Below are 27,393 nucleotides of genomic sequence, written 5' to 3'. Positions count from 1 at the left end.
TCTCAATGCTTTGGGAGGGCCACTGGAGGCCAGGAGTTTAAGACCAGTCTGGGCAACACAGCAAGATCCCTTCACTACAAAAACATTTTTAAAAATTAGCTGGGTGTGGTGGTATGTTGACTGTAGTCCCAGCTACTCAGGAGGCTAAGGGAGGAGGATGGCTTGAGCCCAGGAGTCAAGGCTGAAGTGAGCTATGATTGTGCCACTGTACTCCAGCCTAGATGACAGAGCAAGGCCTGGTCTAAAAAAAGAAAAAAATTTTCATTTAACGCACAACACAATACATGAATGTTTTTGTTTAAAATGAAAAGTTTATTTGCTGAGTACACCAAATAGGATGCAAGCACTGTCATGACAAATATACAGAAATATGCAGATCAACATAAAACAGTAATTTAGTTTAAATGAAGGGAAATCTCTTTAAATGTTATGACAATATACTCCCAAGAAGAACCTTTTCTTCAGTTAATTATACATTTCAATAAAATAAAGGGTAATGGATTAGTGGAAATTAGTTTGTGAATTTTTTTAAAAAATAAAACTCCGACTCTATTAATCCATGCCAGTTAAACACTATAACTAAAATTTCCAAATAAGCGCAAAAGGAGATGAAGCAGTTAGTTACCTTTTTTGCTTGAACAGTCCAGAGGAAAATGGTTACTATAAGTACAGCAGGCAAACTGTTAGACTGACCTATCTAGAACATAGTGTACTAAATTTCAGTCTCAAATTGTGCTAAATGCTCATCGTTAGTATGGCACATTTGGTCCATGATGTGGTTTAATGCCAAGACAGATCCCAATTTGTTACAGAAACACATAGATTACTGTTGCTTTTTGTTTTTAAATACATATATTTAAAAAGCCAGGTATACTTCCACATACAAAGGCAGGTTTCCCAGGAGAAATTTATAGGAAGTAGTCTGGGGTGCGCCGTGTAACATGAGGCTCGCCACGACGGGGCGCTGGGTCAAACTGAAGGCTGTAAATGGAAAAAAAAAAAAAAAAAAAAAGGGAAGCAAATGAAGGATTTGACTTTGCAAAGCAAACAAATGAATAAAGAACAAGACACTGGAGCAGAAACAGCAGTCCTGCTTTCCCACCACTACTCTACATCACCTACGGCTGGAATGACCATGGGCAAGTCACTGCAGATGCTCCCATCCCCACTATCTGCTTCATGGGGCTATCACGAAAATTTAAGAAGACAGAATGTCTGGTTTGGTGCCTGGCACAACTTTTAAATATTATTTAAAAGCTTAAATAATTAAAGATTAAATAAGTTCAAATAATTATAAACAGTAATTGTTTAATATTCTTTAATAATAATATCAAATATTATTATTTAAAACTAGTGACAATGAACATGCTTCTTATACCAGATTTTAAGGGAGAAGCATTCAGTCATTTACCAGGAAGTATGAAGTTAGTGTGGGTTTTTGAGATATCCTTTATCAGGTTGAGGAAGTTTCCTTGTATGACTGTTTTCTTGAGTGTTTCTGTTATAAAAGGCTGGTGGGTTTTTCCAATTGCTTTTTGTGACTCTACTGAGATGATCATGGTTTTCTTAATCCCTTTATATTAATATCATTTGCTATATTGATTTTCATGTTTTGAACGAACCTGGCATTCCTGGGATAAATCCCACTTGCTCATGGTATATAATCTTTTTTTTATATATTGCTGGATGCAGGCTGCTGGTATGTATGTTGAAACATTTTATGCCTGTATTCTTTTTTTTCGAGATGGAGTTTCACTCTTGAGCCCAGGTTGGAGTGTAATGGCACAAACTGGCAACCTCCGCCTCCCAGGTTCAAGTGATTCTCCTGCCTCAGCCTCCAGAGTAGCTAGGATTACAGGCATGTGCCACCATGCCAGGCTAATTTTTTGCATTTTTAGTAGAGATGGGGTTTCTCCATGTTAGTCAGGCTGGTCTCGAACTCCCGACCTCAGGTGATCCACCCACCTGAGCCTCCCAAAGTGCTGCGATTACAGGCATGAGCCACTGTGCCTGGCCATATATTTGTATTTTTAACAAATACTGGTCTTTTTTTTTTTTGCCTTTGTCTACTTTTGGTATCATGGGTAATAATGCAGCTCAAACAGGATGAACCAAGTAGTCCTCCTCTTCTGTTTTTTGGAAGTGTTTGTGAAGGACTGGCATTAATTCCTTTTTATTTTTGAGACAGGATCTCACTCTGTTGCCCAAGCTGGAGTCCAGTGGTGTGATCATAGTTCATTGCAGCCTCCACCTCCCTGGGCTCAGCTGAACCTCCCACCTCAGCTTCCTGAATAACTGGGACTATAGGCTGAGCTACCAGACCTGGTTAATTTTTGTCTTCTTTGTAGATACAGGATTTTGCCATGTTACCTAGGCTGGTCTTGAATCCTGGACTCGATCTGCCTGCCTTGGCCTCCCAAAGTGCTAGGACTTCTGGTGAGAGCCACCATACCTGGCCAATTCCTTTTTTAAACACTTGGTGGACTTCATCAGTGAAGTCAATTGGACCTGAGCTTTTATTTGTGGGGAGTTTTAATTTTTTTACTAATTTATTTATATTCTTTTAAATTAAATAGAGACAAGGTCCTGCTATGTTGTCTAGGCTGGTCTCAAACTCCTGGCCTCAAGCAAACCTCTTGGCTTGGCCTCCCAAAGCTGGGATTTACAGGTGTGAACCACCACATTGGCCCCATACATTCACATTTAAGAGGTCATGCAGATCTCATATTTCTTGGGTGTTTCAGTAGTTTCTTTCTAGGAATTTGTCCATTTTATGTAAGTCACTTAATTTGTTAGCATATAGTTACTTACTGTATTCCCTTATAATCCTTTTTATTTCAGTAAGGTCTCTAGTGATTTGGTAATGTCTTTATTCCTTTTTTCTTGGCCAGTCTAGTTAAGGCTTTTCAAAGAATCAACTTAGGGTTTTGCTGATTGCTCTCTAACGATTTTCTACTGTTTATTTCATTTACTTCTACCCTAAACTTCGTTTCATAAGCTTACACCAGGTTTAGTTTACTCTGCTTTTTCTAGGTCTTCAGATATAAAGTTAGCTAACTAATTTGAAATCTTTCTTGTTTATTTATTTATTTATTTCTGAGACAGGGTCTTATGTGTTGCCCAGGCTGTAGTGCAGTGGTATGATCTGGGCTCACTGCAACCTCTGCCTTCCAGGTTCAAGCAATTCTGTCTCAGCCTCCTGAGTAGCTGGAACTACAGGAATGTGCCACAACATCAGGCTAATTTCTTGTATTTTTAGTAGAGGCAGGGTTTCATCATGTTAGCCAGGATGGTCTCGATCTCCTGATCTTGTGATCCGCCCGCCTAAGCCTCCCAAAGTGCTGAATTACAGGTGTAAGCCACCGCACCCGGCCAAATGAGGCATGTTTTATGGTCTAGCATGTAACTATGTTTCATGTTTACTTGAGAGGAATGTATTCTGCTGCTGTTGGGTGTTGTTTTATAGACGTGAGGCATACAGTTTACAGTGTTGCTCAAGTCTTCTATTGCCTTGTTCTCCTGCCTAGTTGTTTTATTCAAGAGAAACAGTTTCTATTGCTTAGTTTTTCCTTGTGTAGAGGTCATACTTTCTTGTTCCTTCCATGTCTTACAATCTGTGGTTGAAAAATTGGACATTAAAGATAATATATTGCAGTTAACTCTGGAATTCAGGTCACTGGGGACTGATCTTGTCTTTTTGGTTTATTTTAATTTTTGTTTAGTGACTTAGCTGTAAAGTCCACTTCCCCAACAGTGTACAGCCCCTGCGGCCCTGTTCAGATGTTTTTACTTGGGTTTCTTTTTTTTTTAGATGGAGTTTTGCTCTTGTTGCCCAGGCTGGAGTGCAATGGTGCGATCTCAGCTCACCACAACCTCCACTTCCTGTGTTCAAGCGATTCTCCTGCCTCAGCCTCCCGAGTAGCTGGGATTATAGGCATGCACCACCACGCCAGGCTAATTTTGTAGTTATAATAGAGATAGAATTTCTCCATGTTGGTCCGGCTGGTCTCGAACCCCTGACCTCAGGTGATCTGCCAGCCTTGGTCTCCCAAAGTGCTGGGATTACAGGCATAAGCCACCGCATCTGGCCTGTTTTAATCTTTCAGCCTGGCTACTGAGAGGCTGTCTGGGTACGCGCACATAAGCCACTTACTGATCAAAGGTTGTACTTAAGCCCCCTTGGCCAGTTAGATCTTAGAGCCCACCCTAATGACCACTGGAAATGTTATGTGACTTGCAGATTGCTATTGAAGTTGAAGGAGTTTACATTTTGGCTTCCCATTCAGCCAGGGACTAATAGCTTGGATCTTCCTTCTCCACTCAGTCGACAGAGGATGTAACCTTGGGCATGCACATATGCTGCCAGACTGTCAGGGATTAGCGTGATTTTATTTTAAAGCCTGGCTTCCTAGGAGGTGCTCCTGGGTTAGAGTAATTGATTATTCAGTCAATGATTAGAAGTTGTGTTTAAGCCTCATATACCAGTGAGGGTTACTGTTGATCAGTCTACTTATCCATTTCCTAGGGCTGCCATAACAAATTACCAAACTGTACAGCTTATACAACAGGAGTTTATCCTCTCAAGAGTTCTGGAGGCTACAACTCTGAAACTAAGGTGCTGGCAGGGCCATGCTCTCTCTGAAGGCTCCAGGAAAAATCCTTCCTAGCCTCTCCCCAGCTTCTGGTGGCTCTGGCAATCCCTGGCTGGTGGATGCAACATTCGAATCTCTGGCTTCACACAGCATTCTTCCCTGTGTGTTTCTTTTCCTCTTACTAAAATGCCATTTGGATTGGATTTAGGCCCACTCCAATCCAGTATAATCTCATCTTTAATAATTATATCTGTGAAGATCCTATTTCCAAACAGCATCTCATTTTCAGGTTCTAGGTGGACATCAAATTTTTTTTTTGGGGGGGACATTATTCAACTCAGTACAATCTATGTCTGGGGGGACATTATTCAACTCAGTACAATCTATGTCTGGCTTGAGAATATTACAGAATAACCCACATCCTGCTCTGACTGCTCCTGAGTGGGTATGGCCAGTGCATGTGCACAGCCTTCTTGTCCCCCAGAGATGACTGTGATCCCAGAAGGGCTTTTCTTGGCTTTTTCCCTGGTGCTATTTGTTGAACAACTTGTTGCTCTGCTCTTTTGCATGTTGCTCCTGGTATCATGGGTGCTATAACAGCCCTCTTAATTGGTCTCCACCATGACATCCACTGTTTTCCACAAAGCACTCAGATTTGGAATTCTCCATCATCTAAGTAAGGTAAGTCCTCTAAGGCAGAGCTGAGGAACTTCTGTGACCTGCCTTTCCTCCTGAGCAGAACTTCTGTGCCACTGTGTATACTCAGGGAACCATCTGGTTTATAAGCAGGTGCTAGGGTAACAACATTGGGAAACCCAGCATTCTCATCTGCTATACATGCCTGGAGCAGAGCTTCTGGCCCAGGAGCTGGGTCAGGGAGGGGGCCTCAGCCTGCTTGATGGCATCTACCAGGAGCAGAGCTTCTGAAACTCCAGACCAAGAGAGCTAGCATCTGATCTCTGGGAGTGAAACCACAGCTCCAACACTGGGTGAAGAGGGGGATCCCTTAGCTTCCTGACTATACCCACCCAGAGTAGAGCACCTGTAGTCATTTCTGTGAGAGGAATCTGGGAGGAGTTGGAGGGAGCAAGTCATAGCTCAAATGCTAAGACTACTATTATTATTACTGAGATTTAGTAGGTTTTTTTGAATTAACTGTTTCTCCATCTGCGATATGCCCTTAGGACAATTTCCAAAAGCTTTGAAAAATTATTTTTTAAAAATAATATTCTCCAGCCAATGGCTATTTTTGCTGGGGAGGGTGTTTGCTACACTCCTTATCCCACCATTTCAGAAGCTGAAATCTTCTACTTCTATTTTTAACATTTAAAATTTTCCTTCTGAAATTAAGTATATACAATTAAAATTTATAGTTACTCACAACGAATACTTTAAAGTGTCATCTAATTCCATGATAGCAGCCTGGTTCCCACAACGATAACAGTAATTGGGTGCACTGAAAATGGTAACCACATTCCGATCATGACACCAATTGTATCCCTGCAGCATAAAAACAAATTCAACATTTCATTACAGCATTAAGATTTTGACACAGACACGTTTAAAAAAACTAAACTCAAAAACTACAAGTACCCTCTGTGGAAACGTAGTCGGTCTACATTAGTTTATAAGGGCTCCATCTTTAACAGTTTGTGTACCTATACAGAATACTGTGCAATTCTTGGGCCCAGGGTTTTGTTAAATGCAGCTTGCTTATTGTTGTTTTGCCTTATCTATGCTTGAGATCTTGGCAAGGATGTGTACTAAATTTTTCCCAAAATCACAATACATTTCTCAATTTTCCCTTATACATTATGCCAATTTTTGCTTTATATATTTTGAAGCTATTACTAGGTAAATACAAATTTAGAATACTTTCTTCCTAGAGAACTGGGCCAGTTTTCATCAATAATCTCTTTTTATTTCTAACAATGCCTTTTATCAGAACCTATCTCATTCATATATATATACACACCCTGTATGGCCCTGGCTGGAGTGCAGTGGCACGATCTAGGCTCACTGCAACTTCTGCCTCCTGGGTTCAAGCAATTCTCCTGCCTCAGCTTCCTGAGTAGCTGGGACTATAGGCGCATGTCACCACACTAGGCTTATTTTTTGTATTTGGTGGTAGAGACAGGGTCTCTTGAACTCCTGAGCTCAAGCAATCCTCCCACCTCGGTCTCCTAAAGTGCTGGGATTACAGGCATGAGCCACCGCCTGGCCTATTTGCTATTTTTGATATTTTGATTATCTACTTGATACACCAACACACCATTTTCTAACTATTACCTCTAGTTTGTGGTGTCTTTTTTTTTTTTCTTGAGACAAGGTCTCATTCTGTTGCCCAGGCTGGAGTGCAGTGGTATGATCATAGCTCACTGCAGCCTCAACCTCCTGGCCTCAAGTGACCCTCTCACCTCAGCCTCCCAAGTAGCTGGGACAACAAACATATGCCACCATGCCCAGCTAAGGTTTTGACTTTTTTTATAGAGATGAGGTCTCATTATGTTGCCCAGGCTGGTCCGAAACTCCTGGGCTCAAGAGATCCTCCCACCTCGGCTTCTCAAAGTGCTGGGATTATGGGCATAAGCCACTTTGTCCAGCCAGTCATTTGTTTTAGGTGTATCCCAAGTAACAGCTGAATTTTAATTATTTATCCAATCTGAAAGTCTCTTTTAGGCTAAAATTTTAGTCTATTTCTTATGATCACTGGTATCATTAAATTTATTTTTACTATATAAATTTGTGTTATTTATCATGCTTATACCCTTTCTCTTTGTCTCTACTGGGCAGGTAAAGTTTTCTCTAATATCTTGAAGCCACTCCCTACTAGTCTGGAGGGGTTATGTTCCCTTTGTATTCCCTTAGTAATTGTAAAACAGTTAATATTATAATGAAGAAATCTAGCAGACATCATCCTTTTTTGTTTTCCAAGATGGAGTCTTGCTCTGCCGCCAGGCTGGAGTGCAGTGGTGCAATCTCAGCTCACTGCAACCTCCGCCTCCTGGGTTCAAGCGATTGTCCTGGCTCAGCTTCCCAAGTAGCTTGGACTACAGGCGCATGCCACCACGCTCAGCTAATTTTTTTGTATTTTCAGTAGAGAAGGGGTTTACCATGTTGGCCAGGATGCTGTCGATCTCTTGACCTCATGATTCACTTGCCTTGGCCTCCCAGTGCTGGGATTACAGGTGTGACCCACTGCGCCTGGCCGACATCATTTTAACCAAGCAATTAAAGTTACTACCACCAGCACTGACACAAGCAGATTTGACGTTTCAAATCTGCTGTGATATGATGCACGGAGGAGGACACACCATCTTACTATGGCAAGACTGCCAAAAATGCATACGATGACTCCTTAACTGCAAGGAAACATCAGTCAAACCCTACCTGAGGGATATTTCTGTCAGATAAAATGCTCTTACTCTTCCAAAATGTCAAGAATATGGGAAAAAAAAAAAAAAATCAGGATTTCCACATCAAAGTAGAATGAACACAACCTAATCTTTGGATCAGATTACGCATATACAGTATGCACAAAATTAAATTTTGCTATGAAAGAAATTAGTGAGATAATTAGCAAAATTTGAGTAAAGTGTTCATATTAAATAATAGTACTCTATGAACACAAATTTCCCAACTATAATAACTATATGGTGGTTATGTGACAGCGAGTCCTTGATTCTGTGAAATATACGTAGAAATTGGAAGTAAAAGAGTATTTGTCTGCAACAGATAGTCAAATGGTTCAGAAGAAAGTGTGAGGCATGAAGAGGAAAGGAGACACGAAATGATAAAGCAAATACAGTAAAATGTTTAGGGTCAGGAATTTGAATAAAGCATGCAGAGAATTTTGGGGTACTATTTTTGTAACTTTTTTCTAAGTCTCAATTTCAAAAATGAGTTATAATTCTGCTCTGGTCTACCAGTGCTTTCCCCACTTGCTAAAACCAGCAAGTTTTTCCTCTTTTCAGATAGGTAATAAATGGTAAGGAATGTTTCTTAGTTAAGCCGTGATGCTTTATTACAGAAATATATATTAATCTGAAGTAAAAATCATTCTATAAGGAAAGTACATACCTCCATTACAAGCTGGTGGGCACGAGAAACCAGTGTGAGACCATTGGCATGGTTAAAGGTTTCAGAAATGTCTTGTCCAAATGTGTAGCCAGCACCACGTGGTGAAATACCCCATCCACCACGATCATCTGGATCTGACCATAACAGATCACACATTGGGCCCTGGCCAATAAAATTAAGTTCATGTTACAAATTATTACCAGTCACAGTTTATCTTCCTCACAATGTGGTTATATTTTGTTTTCCTTTTTAATTCTTTTTTTTTTTTTTTTGAGACGGAGTTTCGCTCTTGTTGCCCAGGCTGGAGTGCAATGGCGCGATCTCGGCTCATTGTAACCTCCGCCTCCTGGGTTCAGGCAATTCTCCTGCCTCAGCCTCCTGAGTAGCTGGGATTACAGGCACGCGCCACCATGCTCAGCTAATTTTTTGTATTTTTAGTAGAGATGGGGTTTCACCATGTTGATCAGGATGGTCTCGATCTCTTGACCTCGTGATCCACCCGCCTCGGCCTCCCTAAGTGCTGGGATTACAGGCGTGAGCTACCACGCCCGGCCTTCTTCTTTTTTAAACTAAGCTTACCTCATGTGGAACTTCCTGTAAACGATCCAGGGCTCTTATATGATCCAGTGTGTCTATGGATGGAGAGAGGCCACCATGGAGGCAGAATATCTGTTTATGAATTAACAAAAGAGAATGTGTTTGCTTTACTAATTGCTAAAAGTTAACAGAGAGTAATGATTAAAAGTGTCCGTCCAAATAGTGCCAACATTTAAACATATTTTGTCCATCTGTTTTTCTTTATAATCCTAGATATTTTATATGGTGTTCCTTCCCCCTTCTCTGGTCAATGGTACTCCCATCCTTGGCACCTGCCATAAAATTTCATTTTCTTTCTTTCTATAGTGATGGAGTCTTGCTGTGTTGCTGAGGATGGAATACAGTGGCTATTCATAGGCACAATCACAGTGCAATGCAGCCATGAACTCCTGGGCCCAAGCAATTCTCCCGCCTTGGCCTCCTGAGAAGCTGGGATTACAGGAGCATGCCACTGCACCTAACTGCCTTTACAGCTTCTGTGAGTTATTGCTGATCTATACAATTTTTTGTTTCTCTTACAGCAAACACTCTGATTCCTGTTACTGGCTACAATATATTTTCAGTTTTCTCATATTTTATAAGTACATAATCAAGTCATTTGCAAAAATATTTTGTTTCTTCTCAATGTTTATACCTTTTAATTCTTTTTATTGCTTAGTGCATTGGCCACAACTTCTAAAACAAAATGGAATAATACAAATCTTTTGTTTTTTTGTAAACTGTTTTCAAATACTATGCTCTACGTGTTCTGAATCAGAGTAACAAATACCACAATACCATGCTCAAGGTATTCTGAGTCAGAATAACGCAAGTTTTAACAAGCATTTTCTTTCTCTTTTTCATTTTGATGAGAAGGTTTCTTTTTTTTTTTTCCTGAGATATAGTTTTGCTTTTGTTGCCCAGGCTGGAGTGCAATGGTGTGATCTCGGCTCACCACAACCTCTGCCTCCTGGGTTCAAGCAATTCCCCTGCCTCAGCCTCCTGAATAGCTGGGATTACAGGCATGTGCCACCACACCCAATTAATTTTATGTTTTTAGCAGAGCCAGATTTTTTCCATGTTGGTCAGGCTGGTCTCGAACTCCCGACCTCAGGTGATCTGCCCACATCAGCCTCCCACCAAAGTGCTGGGATTATAGGCATGAGTCCTGATGAGAAGGATCTAATGTTTTACTGATAGTAAAACCAGCATTTCTTTACCCACTTATCATATGTTATAAAATAACTGCTGAGTTTTGAATCATGAGTATAGGAATTTTTTTCCCAAATGATTTTGATCTGATTTTATTTTTCTGTACGTGCCACACCTGGTTTGGCACTGGGGTTATACTAGGCATACAGTGTGAGTTTTGAACTCTCCATGTTTTCCCAAGTTCTAGAACACAGAAATTGTGTTTGGTAGAATTAGCCTATAAAACTATCTAGATCTGGTTACTATTGGTAGTTTACTTATATTGGACTAACTTCTGCGAGCCAATTTTAATAATTAGTATTTTACTATAGTAAACATCATTCAGCTTTTCAATTGTAGTGCAGTAAAGCTGCACCTATTCTTGTGATACACGAGCTTCTGTACAGTTATAATCATACCTTATTACATTCCTAGAGCTTTGTGTCCTCCCTCTTTTCTTCTAGATCAGTTTTGTCCACTATTATTTCTTTTCTAATAACTTTTCAGAAAGAGCAAAAGGAAGAAAGAGAGGAGTAAAGGAAGGAAAAAATACACGAAAGCTCTACTAATGCACCCGTTTTAAAAACCAGATCCTTCATCAAAACTGACAGGCTATCTTTTAAAAATCATTCTGTCTAGTAATTTTATTATTTAATGAAGACTATGTTGCTTCAAAACAATTAAAAACAACCTTAATTAAAATTTAACACCTTTCAAATTCATATTTTCTTTTAACAAGTCTATGCAAAGTATTGTCCTTTCAAGTTAATCATGGCAGTGTCCAAAATCATGGCTGAGAAAACAGACTGTCAGGACTACACAGAGAAGGTTATAACCAAGTTATATTCTCATGAGCAGTCTAAGAGAGTATTTATTACACTCTTGACAACTTTTATAATTAATAATTAGATAATTAATAATTATAATGGATTTTTTATAATTTAAGAATCATAGTGTTTTATATGTTTTATATTTATTTATTTATTTTATTTTTTGAGATGGAGCCTTGCTCTGTCACCCAAGCTGGAGTGCACTGAAGTGATCTCAGCTCACTGCAACCTCTGTCTCCCAGGTTCAAGTGATTCTCCTGCCTCAGCCTCTCAAGTAGCTGGGACTACAGGTGTGCACTGCCATGCCCGGCTAATTTTTGTATTTTTAGTAGAGATGGGGTTTCTCCATGTTGGCCAGGCTGGTCTTAACTCCAGACCTCAGGTCATCTGCCCACCTCAGCCTCCCAAAGTGCTGAGATTACAGGCATGAGCCACCTTGCCCAGCCTATGTTTTGTATTTAAATTTAAATCAGTTCATGCTTACAGTGATTATCTCTAGAAATTGAGATAATAGGAAATTTGCATAATTTCTTTTCATACGTTTGATTGCTTCATGGTATGTCTGCACTACTTGTTACAGGCAGAAATAGCATTTGCTTCTTTTCCCTTTTTTTTTGTTCTTTGAGATGGGGTTTTGCTGTTGCCCAGGCTAGAGAGCAGTGGTATGATCACGGCTCATTGTAGCCTCAACTTCCCGAGCTGCAGAGATCCTCTCACCTCAGCTTCCTGAGTACCTAGAACCACAAGCACGCACCACTACGCCTAGCTAATTTTTAAATTTTTTTTGTAGAGACAGGGTCTCACTACATTGTCCAAGCTGGTCTTGAACTCCTGGACTCAAGCGATCCTCTCGCCTTCGCCTCCCAACGTACTAGCCACTGTGCCCAGCCAAGCATTCACTTCTCATGGAAGAAGGTATAATACACAATGTAACATTTGCAATTTCCAGAAAAACGGGAATGAAAAGTTTTTCATGGTAACCAGCACTGTGTGTATATGCAGAGAAAGTTTTAAATAACATCTTGCTTTACTAGTAGTATATATCAGTGTCTTAAGCATTTATTTATAGTGTTTATCAATATCTTAAGAACATAGCATATTCTTTGGTCAAAAGATTTACAGACATATCTGAGAACAACAGGAAAATTTGCTGGTCCAAATGTACATGAAACTTATCCACTTCCCTGCTTTGAAATTTTAAGTATAAGGGAAGGAGGAGGAAAAGGCCAAAGAGATGCAGAAACACATGTCATGTAAATCTAGACCCTAATTTACCAATAGTCAATCTTTGCCTTCATTTACCTCCTCCCAAGATGTAAGCACACACATACATACCTGCCCATCTACTAAAGCTGTAAGTGGAAGATAATCAAAGAGATCTGTAAAATATTTCCAAACATTGGCATTTCCATACTTTCGCAGACATTCATCATAAAAGCCATATACTTGAGTAATTTGTCGGCTTTCGTGATTTCCTCTCAATATTGTAATGCGTTCTGGATAACGCACCTGGAAGAAAAGGAATAAAATCACATAGTAAAATTAGATTTTTACCAGTGTCATGTGAAGCACATTAGTCTCTGATCCATTTTTAAAAATGGCTCTTTTGGCCACCAGTAAAATTAACTTCATTTTCAAAATTAAAAAACTTGCTTATTCATAACCAGGTCTTACTGGTTAACATTTGACATGTTTGTTATAATCATCTTTTTCATCATGTTTATACCATTCTCATCAAAACTTTTAACTAATACTTATATTACTATAATAAACTTGTATCTGATACTGTTTGTATCATCTTCTTCATCATCAAATTATTATTACTTTTCTAAATCTTTCCAGAACACTATGACTTCTTACTGCTGAATGAACAGTGAAAATCACAGGTTTGAAACTGAGACAAACTCCTCTACAGATTAACTTCTTCCCTTTTCAATTTGTATTTCCCACAGGAAGATTGGATTTGCCAATAATAACACAAAAACAGGCCCTTGACAAAACTGGGCAAGATTTCAAATGTATTAATAGTTTCCTTTCTATTACAAAACAAAAACATAAGCAAGTAGTCAGGAATGTGGCTGATAAGAAATATGAAAAAGCACTGGATTCTGCAAATCAAGCAAAAAGCTGCAAGTATAGACTTCAATTCATACATATTTTACTAAGCATATGTTATGTGTCTAACAAGTTTGGTGCTATAAAGCCAGGTGCCAGGTCTACACAAGTACAGTCATGAGCTGTGCAACGTTTCTGTTAACAATAGATTACATGTATAATGTTGGCTGGAGCAACAGACTATACCACACAGCCTTGGTGTGGAGTAGGCTATACCACCTAGGTTTGTTTAAGTTCAAAAGATGACAAAATTTTTGGAATGCGTCATTCCAAGATAACAAAATCACCTAATGGCACATTTCTCAGAATGTATGCCTGTAGTTAAGTGACCCATGACTGTGTTATATATGTGTTCTGCTGTTGAGGGTCTAATCTCACCGAGGAGATATGTAAAAGAAGTAATACAAGGCAATAAGCCACTTTTGCAGCATAAATAAGGGCTGGGAGAATAAGTTTCCTCATAGTAATTTAGAGCAGAAGGAATAAGGCTAAAATGGCTGAAGGATACATGGAAGAAGTGAGACCTGAGCTGAGTCTTGGCAGAAAGCCTAAGAAATCAGGGACAGAGTAACCTCATGGGGGAAATCGACTAAGGAAATAAACAGAGTCAAGAGCACCGAGTAATAAGAAACTTTGATATGAGGCGAAATTTATGCTACCAACCACTGGCAGGCAAATTCAGACTAGAGTATAGAAGGCCAGGCAAGGAGTATGAGTTTGATTCTATAGGCAACAGGCAATCAAGAGGAAGTAACAATATAAAAATGTCAAATAAAAGAGATTTCATCAGCCAGCATATGCCAGGTGGACTGGGGGGGGTGGGGGAGGAGAATCAGACCTTAGAGGCAGAAATATTAGTTACTAAGCTATTGCAACAATTGAACTTTGAAGTGATAAATGGTGTGGTAAAAATAGAAAGACACAAGAATAACAGACTTTTCAAAACAAGTATTTAAAAAGACCTGTTTATTGACTCAATATGACCAATATGGGGGGTAATCCAACACTTCAGCTATAGACTACTCAAGAGAATGATACATTTACCAGGAATACACACAAGTTAATGTATCCTTTTCACCTCTCCTTAAAAAAGATGTAAAGCCAATTATTTTAAGGGGCTATAAACTGAATGGACCATAAAACAGATGATATGCAATCCTGTAATTCTTGCCTTTTATCCACATTCTTGCCTTTTGCCTGGTTTAAATCTTGAAAACAAATAACAACTAAAAAAAAAAACCTGAATTTCAATAATCATACCTTTAATGCTACAAGAAGAGTCACAGTCTCCACTGAATAATATCCTCTGTCTACATAGTCACCCATGAATAAGTAGTTTGTATCTGGTGATTTTCCACCAATTCTAAAGAGTTCCATAAGATCATGAAATTGACCATGCACATCTCCACAGACAGTAACAGGGCAACGAACCTCTTGCACATTTGATTCTTTTGTTAAAATTTCCTTTGCCTGTTAGAAAAGTGAAATCAACAATTAAAAAAAATATTCTATCACAAAGTTAAAGTATCATTTCTTATCTATTAAAAGAAAATTTTGGGGAAAATAACACTTGAAATGTGCCTTATAAAAACATACGTGAAAACCAAACCACAATGAGATACCACTTTACTAGAAAGGCTATAATAAAAAAGATAGTAAGTGTTGCAAACATGTAGAGCAATTGGAACCCTCATACACTGATGGTAGAAATGCAAAATGGTACAGCTGCTATGGAAAACTGTCTGGCAGTTCCTCCAAAGTTAAACCTAAAATTACCATATCATCTAGCAGTTCTGCTCCTAGGTATATATTCAAGAGAAATGAAATCTGGTTTATACATGTTCATGGCAGCATGATTTGTAGCAGCCAAAAAGCAGAAACCACTAGATGTTGATCAATAGTTATCCAGTCATGAAGAAACGAAGTACTGATACATGCTAGAACTTTGAAGACATTATGCTAAGTACAAGTCAGTCAGTCACAAATGGTCACATAATGTACACTTCCATTTACATGAAATGTCCAGAATACGCAAATCTCCGAGGCAGAAGTTCTGTTTTAAAAAGAATAATCTTATTATTCACAAGTTTAAAAAGTCAATGAAGAAAAAAGTCACAAATTATTCAAATTCTTGTGTAAACATTCTTACACCAATTTATAGGCCAACCTTGAATACCTTTATTCCAATTATTTTATATTTCTGGAATTAAGTTAGAATATACTATTAGGTGGCCCCGAAGTACAGAATTTATGCTTAAACACTGGCAAAAAAAAAGTTCTGACTAAATCAAAGTTCACTAACAGCTCATCTATCTAGCCTCTTTGCCTGTAACAGCAAAAGACCCTAGAATTAGGGAGAAAAATTTAAAAGCCTCTGAAGTAAAAAAACAATACATCATAAAAGTGTATGTACCTCCCCACCAACACACCAGAAGAATCTCTTAGGCCTTACTGTGGACCTACTGTTATCTACAAAATTCCAACAAGCTATTTACTGAGTTTCCAGGTCCATGACAAATTAGAAAACCGAAAACTATGAAAATAAGAGGAAGAAACAACCGGATGGCTAGAGTAGCTAAAACAACACAGGGCAACCGGGAGTGGTGGCTCATGACTGTAATCCCAGCACTTTGGGAGGCAGAGCGGGGAGGATGGGTCCAGGAGTTTGAGACCAGCCTGGGCAACATAGTGAGACCTCTGGTCTTTACAAAAAATTTAAAAAATAGCTGGGCATGGTGGTGTGCGCCTATAGTCCCAGCTAGTTAGGAGGGTGGGGTGGGAAGACAGCTTGAGCTGGGGGAGTTCAAGGCTGCAGTGAGCCATGGCTGCACCACTTTGCACTTAACCCTGGGCAACAGAGTGAGACAAAAGAAAAAAAGGCAACAACACAGCACAATAAAAGTCAAACAGGATGAAGCTTAAAGTAGAGCCCAGTAAGTAGATGACAGCTCAGACTGGTGGGAGAGTGCAATTGTAGGAACAGACAATTCTCTGCCCCTTCAGTGATTTGATAATCTGAAGAATACTTGAAAACTTGAATTTTGAGTTTCATTGCATGCTCCTGATGCTGTGCATTTTTGTTAATAGACTTTAACATTAAGCTGAGGGATACTCAACCTGTAGTGATTTTCAAAATACATAATAGATTCCTCCAGTGTGTATACAATAGTTTGTATACACACTGTAGGAATCACAAAGTTACTCTAGCCCCAGATTACTTTGTGCCAACTGGATGCACCCAGCACAGACTTTTAATCTGAAGCAACTCTAAACAGGAGGGACAATGGCAAGTTCTATTCCAACAGAAGTGTTCTCTCCAGTGCTAAAACATTTCTAAGGTATAATTTTGATTATTTCTATAACTTCCCTTAATTTCTGCAAAGTGCTCATGCTTGGTTCGCCAGCTTTTCTTTTGTTTCTAGTCTACTACATTTTCTTCTACAAATGCCCTTTCTGCTTATAGCCTGGTAGGATTCCCAAGAGTTACGACAATATAGCCCATACTTTCTTCTCCTTGCCTGTAATTAATTAGAATGAGATTATATGCACTGAAGTCTTCCAGAAAACATGGGATTTTCAGTTTTAATCTAATTATGTAATCTTAAGGCCTTTATACCCTTCAGTTTCTTTTCCTGAGATCACAAATTAAACAATAATTTTATCAGAAGCCAAGTTTATTCCACAGACAGTTCCTAATACATCACAAACATTCCACACCCCATGTTTTTTTGCATATGAAGAACATGGCCGAGGAGATTATATACAGAAATGTAATAATGGTTGTCTGGGAGGTAGGAGGGCAGTGGATAGGGAAGGTGGGTGGAGTGCATTTGGTTTCTTTCCTACCTTTCTGAGGTGCTTGCAATATTTTTTTTGAGACACGGTCTAGCCCTGTTGCCCAGGCTGGAGTGCAGCGGTATGAACATGGCTCACTGCAGCCTCAATCTCCTGGGCTCAATCAGTCTTCCCACCTCAGCCTTCCAAAATGCTCAGATTACAGGTCTGAGACACTGCGACTGGCTGATGCTCGAAATTTTAAAAAACAAATTCTGTATTACGTTTTCAAATGAAAAAAACCTGACTTCTTAAACTTCAAAACAAATTCCAGATGGTACTAATTATAAAAACCATTACAGTGTTATATCCACACAGGGAATTTTATTCAGCAATAAAAAGGAATGAAAACATGAGTTTTCGTGGAACCCATGTTCTCCAGATACATGCTGCAATATGCAGGAATCTTGGAATTATTATGCTTAAAGAAAGAAGCCAAACACAAAACACATAACCCTGGAAATGAAATTCAAATCAGAAGTACAGAGAAGAGGCTGGGCGTGGTGGCTCACGCCTGTAATCCTAGCACTTTGAGAGGCTGAGGCGCGCAGATCGTTAAGTCAGGAGTTCAAGACCAGCTTGGCCAACATAGTGAAACCTCATCTCTACTAAAAATACAAAAAATTAGCTAGGCGTGGTGGCAGGCGCCTGTTATCCCAGCTACTCAGGAGGCTGAGGCAGGAGAATCGCTTGAACCTGGGAGGTGGAGGCTGCAGTGAGCCGAGACTGCACCATTGCACTCCAGCATGGGAGACAGTGCAAGACGCCATCTCAAACAAGAAAAAAGTACACAGAAGAACCAATTGTGGGAATGCTGACAATGCTGCCGTTGGAGAGACCCCAAATATGCAGCTAGGAACTCAGCAACACGCATAAACTTAGTGATATAAAGAAGTGAAAATGCAAACTTAATGCATAAATGAGGAAAATGATTTTGATGAGAGGATAAAGATATACCAGAAGAAGTGACGCTAGCAAAAATCTCCTTCATTGTATCTCAGAGGTATTCCATGACACTGAAAGCACAAAGGAGGCTGGGGGCAGTGGCTCACACCACCTGTAATCCCAGCATGTTGGGAGGCTGAGGCAGGAGGATCACCTGAGCCCTTGGACAACATGAGGAGACACTGTTTCTACAAAAAATGAAAAAACTAGCCAGGTGTGGTGGTGTATTCCTGTAGTCTCAGCTACTCAAGAGACCTGAGGCGTGAAGACAGATGGAGTCCAGGAGTTCAAGGCTGCAGTGAGCTATGATCACGTTACTGCATTCCAGCCTAGGCGACAGCAAGACCCTGCCTTTAGAAACAAACAAACAAACAAAAAAAGGCAGCTTCCTGGACCTGCCCAAGACATAGTCAATCAGTCTCTGGAATGGAGTCAAGGAACCTGAATTTTTTATTTCCTTCCCAAGTGATTCTTACATACACTTATCAAGTTTAAGGAAAAGATGGATAAACTACATAAAAATGCTAAAACTTGCACAGTAAAAATTATACACATACAAACTAGAAAAGAATATTTTAAACATTTAAAAATTGCTAACTTTTAATTTCAAAGAATTTATACAATCAAGAAAAGACAAAATACAGTTGTTTTTTTTTTTCTTTTTGAGACAGAGCCTCACTCTGTTGCCAAGGCTGGAGTGTATTGGCACAATCTTGGCTCACTGCAACCTCTGCCTCTTGGGTTCAAGAGATTCCCCTGCCTCAGCCTCCTGAGTAGCAGGGATTATAGGCACACGCCTCCATGCCCAGGTAATTTCTGTAATTTTGGTAGTGACAGAGTTTCACCGTGTTGGTCAGGCTGGTCTAGAATTCCTGACCTCATGATCTGCTCACCTCGGCCTCCCAAAGTGCTGGGATTATAGGCATGAGCCACTGTGCCAGGCTGACAAAATACAAAATTAAAACAAAAAAAGAATATGCCAACTCAACTGGAAAATTCCCTCACATTGTACACACTCCACAATTCTGATAAATCTATCCTTGTTTTCTTCATGTATTTTGGTATTGCCATGTATTTTTATTAAGGTTCTTGTCCCTTAGAATTTGTTATGGAATAAAAATCTGTGTAGTGAAGAATTAACCTCATCCAAATAGAGATCTGGCCTTTGCCCCTTGGATTTCATGCTTGGTAGAAAGTCACTATCTGCCTGGGGGCTCTGACCTGCAGACCGTTAACAATGTAACTTATGATGCGGGCTTTGGGTGACTCCATTATCAGTTTGGTCTCTGGAGGACTGGAGACTACAGATGTCAGTCCCTCTTGTACTCTGCCCTACGTGTGTCTTCCCTTGGCTTAAATTGTATTCATTCCCCGTAATAAACCATAATTATAACAGCTTTAAGAGAGTTCTGTGAGTCATTTCTGTGAATCGCTGAACCTAAGAGTGGTTTTGGGAACCCACTGAACTTGTAATTGGTGCCAAAAGTGAGGCAGTCCTGGGGAGAGTTCCCTGTAAATTACAGTTCACTAAACTTTATTTTTTATTTGTCTGCTGTTCTGAAGGTACACCATGACTAAACTTTTGAAGATGGTGTCAGAGGTGAGAACAGTGTTAGGGACTGTGCCTTCTAACTCTTGCAAAATTCTTTTTTATTACAAAAGTAAACCACATTATAAAGAATTTGGAAGATTTTCTATGACCACCCTAGTGGAAAAAAAAAAAAACAGCCTCTTGAATTCAAGCCCATCACTGTCCCCATCTTTTGCTTTTTCTTCCCAGCAAGAATCACTGCCTGGTGTTCATTAATGATGTCCCCTCTTCACAGCTGAATCTCTAGCACCTTGAACAGTCTGGTACATAATGGTTCAACTCAACTCTGTGGAATGTATGGGATAAATACATAGTGGCAGGATTTTGTCAACCACTCTTCTCCTTTCTTCCTCAATGCCCACAGGAACAAGCACCTCTTTTGATACTCAAGCCAAGTTGAGAATGCACTGAATCAATTCTGAGTGCTCCTCATCTAGAACAAAAATATCATGTGGAACTCTTTTAAAGGAGGATGAAACTTAATTATTTCCCTATCTATAAAATGAGATTTTGAGCAAAATTAAACTACTGCCTACACACTATCTTGAACATTAAAAAAAATCCAATTATGCTATAAAGTTAATTAAAATAAGCTTTCTTTTAAGACTGAATAGGTGAGAACACTTAACTTCACCTCCCCATCCCAGTCTCAAAATGAAAACGATTGTCTTTGTATAAAATATTCACTTAATAGATATCCAATGGAGTTTTTTTGCACATTTTTGGTGTAACATAATGCTATTATATCGAAAGTCAGGAATCGCAGGTTGCACCTCAGAATTGCCTTTTAATTCTTTTGATAATAGAAGTATCTCAGTCAAAAAACAGTTTACAAGGAATCATTACAGACATTTTAAATTACAGAGGATACAACAGCAAACCAGTTCTAAGCTTGAGTTCTTGAGCTCTTGAGCTCTCCCATTCTCCAGAAAGGAAAAGGAATCTGTAATACACAGAACTCCAGGACTAATATGATTATTAATAAAATTTAGACTTGAAAAGTAACGTACATTAAGGAAGAAAAGATGTCTTCATGCAAGTTTCTTTAAACAATTTGGATTAGGTTTGATTTCACTACATTTACTTGAAGGAAATCAGTTCAAAACAATAAAAAATTTCTATTTAATAGAGACTCAGGTTTCTCATACAGATTATGTCTGTAATTTTAATAACATTCTTCTTAGAAAACACTACATTCAAAAATAATCTAGGAAAATAAATTAAGCATTAATTCCATCTTCAATTTCTGACATTTTCATTTCCATTTCCTTTTACCAAAGAAGGGCTTCATTCACCAAGTCTTTTATATAGCATTGGTACTGAAGAAAAGACTGTGAAGAAAAAATTTCTGCAGGATCTTCAAATAAGAATAAAAGGCACACACTGCAAATAAAAATACACAATGAAAAGAAATTTTACACTGTAGGTATGTAATCTGACATGTCATATATAAAGTAGAAAAATGTAACAAAGTCCACTTTCCTGTCATTAGCAATAGTTCACGCTAGTCTAGTTTGATTTAATTTACCTGTCCACTAAGAGAGGCCAGCTTAGGTAAGCAAGTTCAGTCACTAGAATTGGGTCTTAACCCTCTAGTTCATTGTACTCATGCCATTCCTCCTTACAGTAAAAAAGGAGCTATTTTCTTCATCACTGTATTTTAGACTTTATCAATGAACCCCCAAAGCTGGCACTAATTTTTGCTCAGGGGAAGTTAAAAATGGAAGTACCAGTTAGGCATTTTGCTGGTCAAGACCACTATTTTTATTTTTTTAAGCTGTAATCAATCACAGAAAGTAATCTAAAAAACTTTTCTCAATTCACAAAAATCATTCATTTTTACCAGGGTCTGATCTTCATTAAGATGGTTTTGGGCATTCAGGAACAAGCACTATTTCACATTAGGAATGGAGTAAGTCATATCCTAAAGATATTTCTGCTTATTTCAAGGCTAAAGCCAGGACTCAGAAACATTTCCATCAGTTCAATATAAAATTTACATATTTATACTCCTACACAAGCCTCAACATTTTTCTCAATAGGTGCTTTATAATTATCAGAATAAAGATCTGCCATCACACAAATTGGCTGAATTTCCCACCCCACCTAAAGAATCATCACCAAGGTTCTTCAGTGATATAGAATGTATCAGGTCAAAGAGCTTAACATTTTTACTCTTTCTGAGACAAGAGTTAAATACAGTTCTAGTGACAGAGTGTCCTGATCAGTGCCAGCCTGGCTCTCTAGGCACACAATCTTCTAAAATAACTGCATACTGCTGATGCAGGAATGAATCACAGAAGCAATTTCTCTGCACACAAAAGAGGAGTCAAATTCACAATCAGCTTCAAAAGCTGGATTGCTAATTTAAGTTAGTGTTAAGAGCTAGTCTTCTCAGAAGACGTGCCTTGCTAATTTATGCAAACAATTTTTCACTAGGCACAAATTAACCTTGGAAGCCAGACATATCATACCATTCATATTCTTATTTTTTGTAGTCATTCACCCACTGGCACTAGGATGGATTTTATTTTTGCTACTATCTCAAAATAAGCCTTTACTAGTACTACTCTGGTCTTGATTTCAGTGGACTCCTGCAGTTTTTAGAGAATCTGAGTCAGAATAGAAATTTAAGGGAAAACCCACTATCATACAATGGAACTCTCTATAGAATAGTATTTCCAATAGAATTAAAAAATTAAAAAAAAAACCCCAAAATCTAATCACAAGGCATTAAATAACGATGATTTATATAATTAGGTTTGACTTTTTATTTTTCTCATACATTCTTTCTATATGCCTGCCATTGCCCTGGAAAGGTAGGGCAAGTATGAAGTAGACCAAGTCAGGAGTAAAGTTACTTCACATAACTGCTGTTAATCCCAGTACTGTGTGGTTCACGTTACAGAGCCCTTTTCAGGGTTCTATAGCCACTATATATAAAAATCTCCTTTGAAGTACATTTACCACAGAAGAGTCACATCAGCACATCTATTTATTTTGCATATCTTTACAAAAGAAAATGGGTAATACTTAAGATTAAAACGTTCAGCCTTCTTCATTTAAAGTTCACTGAGTGCTTACTTCTCAGTAGGACTTTACATGGACAGTTTTTTTTTTTTTTTTTTTTGAAAAAACTGCACTCTGTCACCCAGGCTGGAGTGCAGTGGTATGATCATTGTTCACTGTAACCCTGCCTCCCAGGGATTCTTGTGCCTCAGTGTCCAAAGCAGCTGGGAGTGCAACACTACAGTCAGCTCATTTTTTTTTTTAAGTTAGATGCAGGGTTTGGCCACGTTGGCCAGGCTGGTCTCAAGCTCCCGGCCTCAAGTGATCTACCTGCATCAGCCTCCCAAAGTGCTGAGATTACAGGCGTAAACCACTGTGCCTGGCCAATGGGTAGTATCCTAGCACGTACAAACAACCCCAGAGGACTGGTACATATTATCTCTGTCATAAGAAATGAGAAGTGCAGAGAGACTGACAGCTAGCAAGCTGTGAAGCAGGACTGGAACTCAGACAGGCTGAATGGTACGCTTGTTATGTATGAACAAGGAGGATGGGGTAGGGATACAAACTGGAACTAGGGACTAAGGTCCGAAAACATATATACACATACACACACAAACCACAAAACTAGGTCACAGCTGCCAGAAAAGGGCTGCAAAACTAACCATGGCTCAAAAGAGTAGAAAGAAATGAGTATTATCACACTTCTCCATCTCATTGGCAACTTCATCAATGGGGGGCAGAGGACAAAGAGGAATGAATTTCACTAACAAATTTTTTTTGCGGATAAGTACAAATATTCAAAGAAAAAAAATGGACTGGGAGTGGTGACTCATTCCTGCAATCCCTGCACTTTGGGAGGCCAAGGCGGGAGGATCACTTGAGCTCGGGAGTTCGAGACGAGCCTAGGCAACATGATGAGATCCCATACAAAAAAATAAAAAAAAAATCCTGGTGTGGTGACACGTGTCTGTGGTCCCAGCTACTTGAGAGGCTGAAGTGGGAGGATCCCTTGGGTCCTGGAGGTCAAGGCTGCAGTAAGCCATGATTGCCCCACTGCACTCCAGCCTGACTGACACGCCAAGACTATGCCTTTAAAAAAAAAAAAAAAAGCTAGTAAGATACAAGAAATCTTTTTTTTTTTTTTTTTTCCAGACAGAGTCTCACTCTATTGCCAGGCTAGAGTGCAGTGGGGCAATCTCGGCTCACTGCAACCTCTACCTCCTGGGTTCAAGCGATTCTATTGCTTCAGTCTCCGGAGTAGCTGGGACTACAGGCACGCACCACCACGCCCGGCTAATTTTTTGTAGTTTTAGTAGAGATTGGGTTTCACCGTATTGGCCAGGATTCTTGACCTTGTGACCTGCCCACCTTGGCCTCCCAAAGTGCTGGGATTACAGGTGTGAACCACTGCGCCTGGCCGAGACAATCTTTAGTATACCTATAAAGTCCTAGGAACTGTTAGTCTGATTTATTTAGATGCTGAAGTAAAAAAAAAAATCTCTCTACAAATACAGAAAGTTTCACAAGTGATTGACACTCGTGTGATTATTTCAAGGTACAGTAGTGGTACAATATTCTTCTCTAGGAGTTCATCTTAAAATTATTAGAAAGTCAATGGGGGCTGTGCACGGGGTTCATGCCTGTAATCCTAGCACTTTGAGGGACTGAGGTGGGCGGATCACTTGGGGCCAGGAGTTCGAGACTAGCCTGGTCAACATGGCGAAACCCCATCTCTACTAAAATCAGTGCATGGTGGTGTAAACCTCTAATCCCAGCTACTCGGGAGGCTGAGGCAGGAGGATCCCTTGAACTCAGGAGACGGAAGCTGCAGTGATCAGAGATGGCACCACTGCACTCCAACCTGGGTGACAGAGTGACACTCTGTCTCAAAACAAAAACAAAAACAAAACAACAAAAAAAGAAAGTCAATGGGAAAAACAGATTCAAATAACACTTTGCCCATAACTTCAAGTCTGCATTCTGATGTTCATAGCAAGGTTAATTGACTCAGCTCATTTCAAACCTGTACATTTCACTTTACATTAGACCTTGAGAAAGATATTTAAAGCATAAATTTTAAGACACAATAACATGAATGTTTACTGAAGCCACAAGTAAGTAGTTTGTTTCAGAAAAAGAAAAATACCACTTGCTTGGCACTTCTATTTACAAAAATAAATCCTTCTGTGTTAACCAATAGTTACTTAATACATAAAGGTCCCGGGCAACATTACACTCGTTAAAAACACTATTTTAATTTAACACTATTAGTGCTTCTTTTCTAAGTAAATTTCATAATTTTAAGAGTGTCCTAAAATAAGACTAACAAAAATTTGTTCTTTTCCAGTGTACTTCTGCGATATCATGATTTCCAAGCGTTATGGTAAAAAAAAAAAAAATGTACAGATTATGTTAAAAATAAATAACCTCGTTACTTCATGGACTTCAAGTGGGAATTTTTAACATAAAAATACATGAAAATTATTTAGCCCATCTTATAAAGGAAAAATGTGGAAAACCAGACTTTAAAGATGGAGAGATGGAAATAATTCCAGGGGTTAAGAAAACAATGGATACAGAATTTATAAAGTGAAGATCACTTTACACACTCACGAACGATGTACAAGAAAGAATTGATCACCTGCATGCGTTATTCTTTGGAAAAGAAAAAACTTTATATTAAAAACGAAAATAATTGTCTGAAAAGTGCTATCATGCGTGAAAACACACACCTCACATCATTTCCAGCAAATACGGTTCCCAAACTCAAGACCCGCTCTCGTTTCTGAAAATCAATGCTTTACTTCCAAGAGCGAGTGAACGCAAAGACCAGTCACCATCTGTTTCCACCAAAGTCAACCTCTATTTTAAAAATCGCAGTTGGCCATCACGCCTACCCTTCCACAAACAAACGCTTGACACATTAAAGGGCCAGTATTTTTTTTTTCTTTTTTTGAGACAGGGTCTCGCTCTGTGGCTCAGGCTGGAGTAAAGTGGCGCGATTTCGGCTAACTGCAGCCTCCAACTCCTGGGTTCAAGCGAACCTCCGGCCTCAACCTCATGAATAGCTGGGATTACTGGCACATGCCACGTTGCCCCACTAATTTTTTTTAAAAAATTTTTTTGTGGAGACGGGGCCTCACTATGTTGACCAGGCTGGTCTCTTAGCTCTTGGGCTCAAGCAATCCTCCCGCCTCAGCCTCCCGAGTAGCTGTGACCAAAGGCGTGAGTCACAGCACTTGTGAGTGATTTTTGAGGTGCCCCGTTCGCCTGACAAAAATTCTACATTAATTAACAAGTTCATTAGTAGGCACGACATTCTCGTTAATTTTAGGCGCATTCTCAGAGACAGCATTGCTCCTTTTCAGACGCCGCTCTCGCTAGCCCACTCGGGACATGCTGGAGTGGCAGGAGCTCCCCAGGGGAGCGCAGGCAACCTGACCAACATCAGGCTCGACTGCGAGAGGCGCGTTTCCCTGCCCGTCCACAACCGAGCCCCCACGCCCCGGATCTGGGCCGCCAGCCGCGGGCGTGGGGCGTGTCCCGCGCCGAGGCAGAGGGGCCGGGCGAGGGCAGTCCAACGCTCCGGTTCCTGACCGGCTGGGCCAGCCGCCTGAATGGACGCCGGAGCGGCAGCCCCGCAGGCCCCCGGTGGGCCAAGCCGGGCCGGGAGCGGACTGGCCTGGGACGTGCAGGAAAGCGGCGGCCGCGGCCCGTCCCAGCCCCGCGCTCCCGCACTCGCCCCCGCGGCGCCCTCACCTTCTCGCACAGCGTCCGCACTTGGTTCTCGTTCAGCTGCTTACACTCGTTCAGCTGCTCGACCCACTGGTCCAGCTCCTTGGTGAACGCCTTGTCGTCCATGGCGGCCCGATTCCGATGCGGATCCCGAGCCCCTGCCCCGCCGCCGCCGCCCTCCCCCCACCCCACCCGCCCCCGTCCCCGGCCCCGGCCCCGGCCCAGGCGCCGCTCCCCTCTCCCACCGCCGCCGCCGCCAGATCCCACTGGGGGAAGACGGAGCCGGGGAGGGCGGCCGCGGGCCCCGCGCCCCGCCCAAGCCCAGAAGGCGGCTCCGAGCGCGCGGCCTGGAGGAGACCCCCGCCCGCCCTTCCTCGCCTGGCCGCGCGCTGCCCGAGTCGGTGAAGGACGCGGGGAGGTGCTGGGGAGCGCGCCGCGGGTTCTCGGCCAACTCCCGCTGGACGATGGCCGTCCGCCGCCACCTCACGCCCGCCGGCCTCTCCTGGCTATCTTTCCCCTTCTCTCGCTCTTTCTCTCCCCTCCCTCCAGGTTTCCGTCATCGTTCGGGCATTTCCGCCGGGAAAAGGCGAGCAGGCGGCGCCACCGGGCCACGGCGCACTAGGAGCAGAACAGCGCCCTCGCTTGGCTCGGCGGAGAAACGGTCCGAGGAGGCCGGGGTCCCTCCTTTCCCAACCCTGCCCCAGACCAAGCTCTGCTGGTTCTCCCTTCAGATATACTGATCTCTGGGAACTTTGTCCTCACTTTAGCTTCCTGCAGTACTTTTTCAGTGCTCTAGACAGGGAATTGGAAAACTTGGGCTCCCCTTAACATTGTCCCCCCCAGAGTCTAGCACTCAATAGCAGGCATTCAATATTGAGGGAGTAAATAATTG

General features: G+C 40.7%; 1 protein-coding gene across 1 annotated transcript; it reads right to left on the bottom strand.

Moving 5' to 3' along the window:
• Positions 1–289: 289 nt before the first annotated feature.
• Positions 290–26,683, bottom strand: PPP2CB (protein phosphatase 2 catalytic subunit beta). The gene is made up of 7 exons (XM_021667141.2): positions 26,526–26,683; positions 14,645–14,854; positions 12,605–12,778; positions 9,252–9,341; positions 8,673–8,834; positions 5,974–6,092; positions 290–981 (listed from the first exon to the last, which is right to left on the bottom strand). Exons 1-7 carry the CDS (start codon positions 26,625–26,627, stop codon positions 909–911), a joined length of 930 nt encoding a protein of 309 aa, XP_021522816.1. The 5' UTR covers positions 26,628–26,683; the 3' UTR covers positions 290–908.
• Positions 26,684–27,393: the final 710 nt, after the last annotated feature.

This window comes from Aotus nancymaae, unplaced genomic scaffold, assembly GCF_030222135.1.
Source record: "Aotus nancymaae isolate 86718 unplaced genomic scaffold, 86718_ANA_hifiasm-v0.15.2.pri h1tg000079l, whole genome shotgun sequence".
NCBI classification, from domain to species: Eukaryota; Metazoa; Chordata; class Mammalia; order Primates; family Aotidae; genus Aotus; species Aotus nancymaae.
This window is presented reverse-complemented; position numbering and strand designations above follow the sequence as displayed.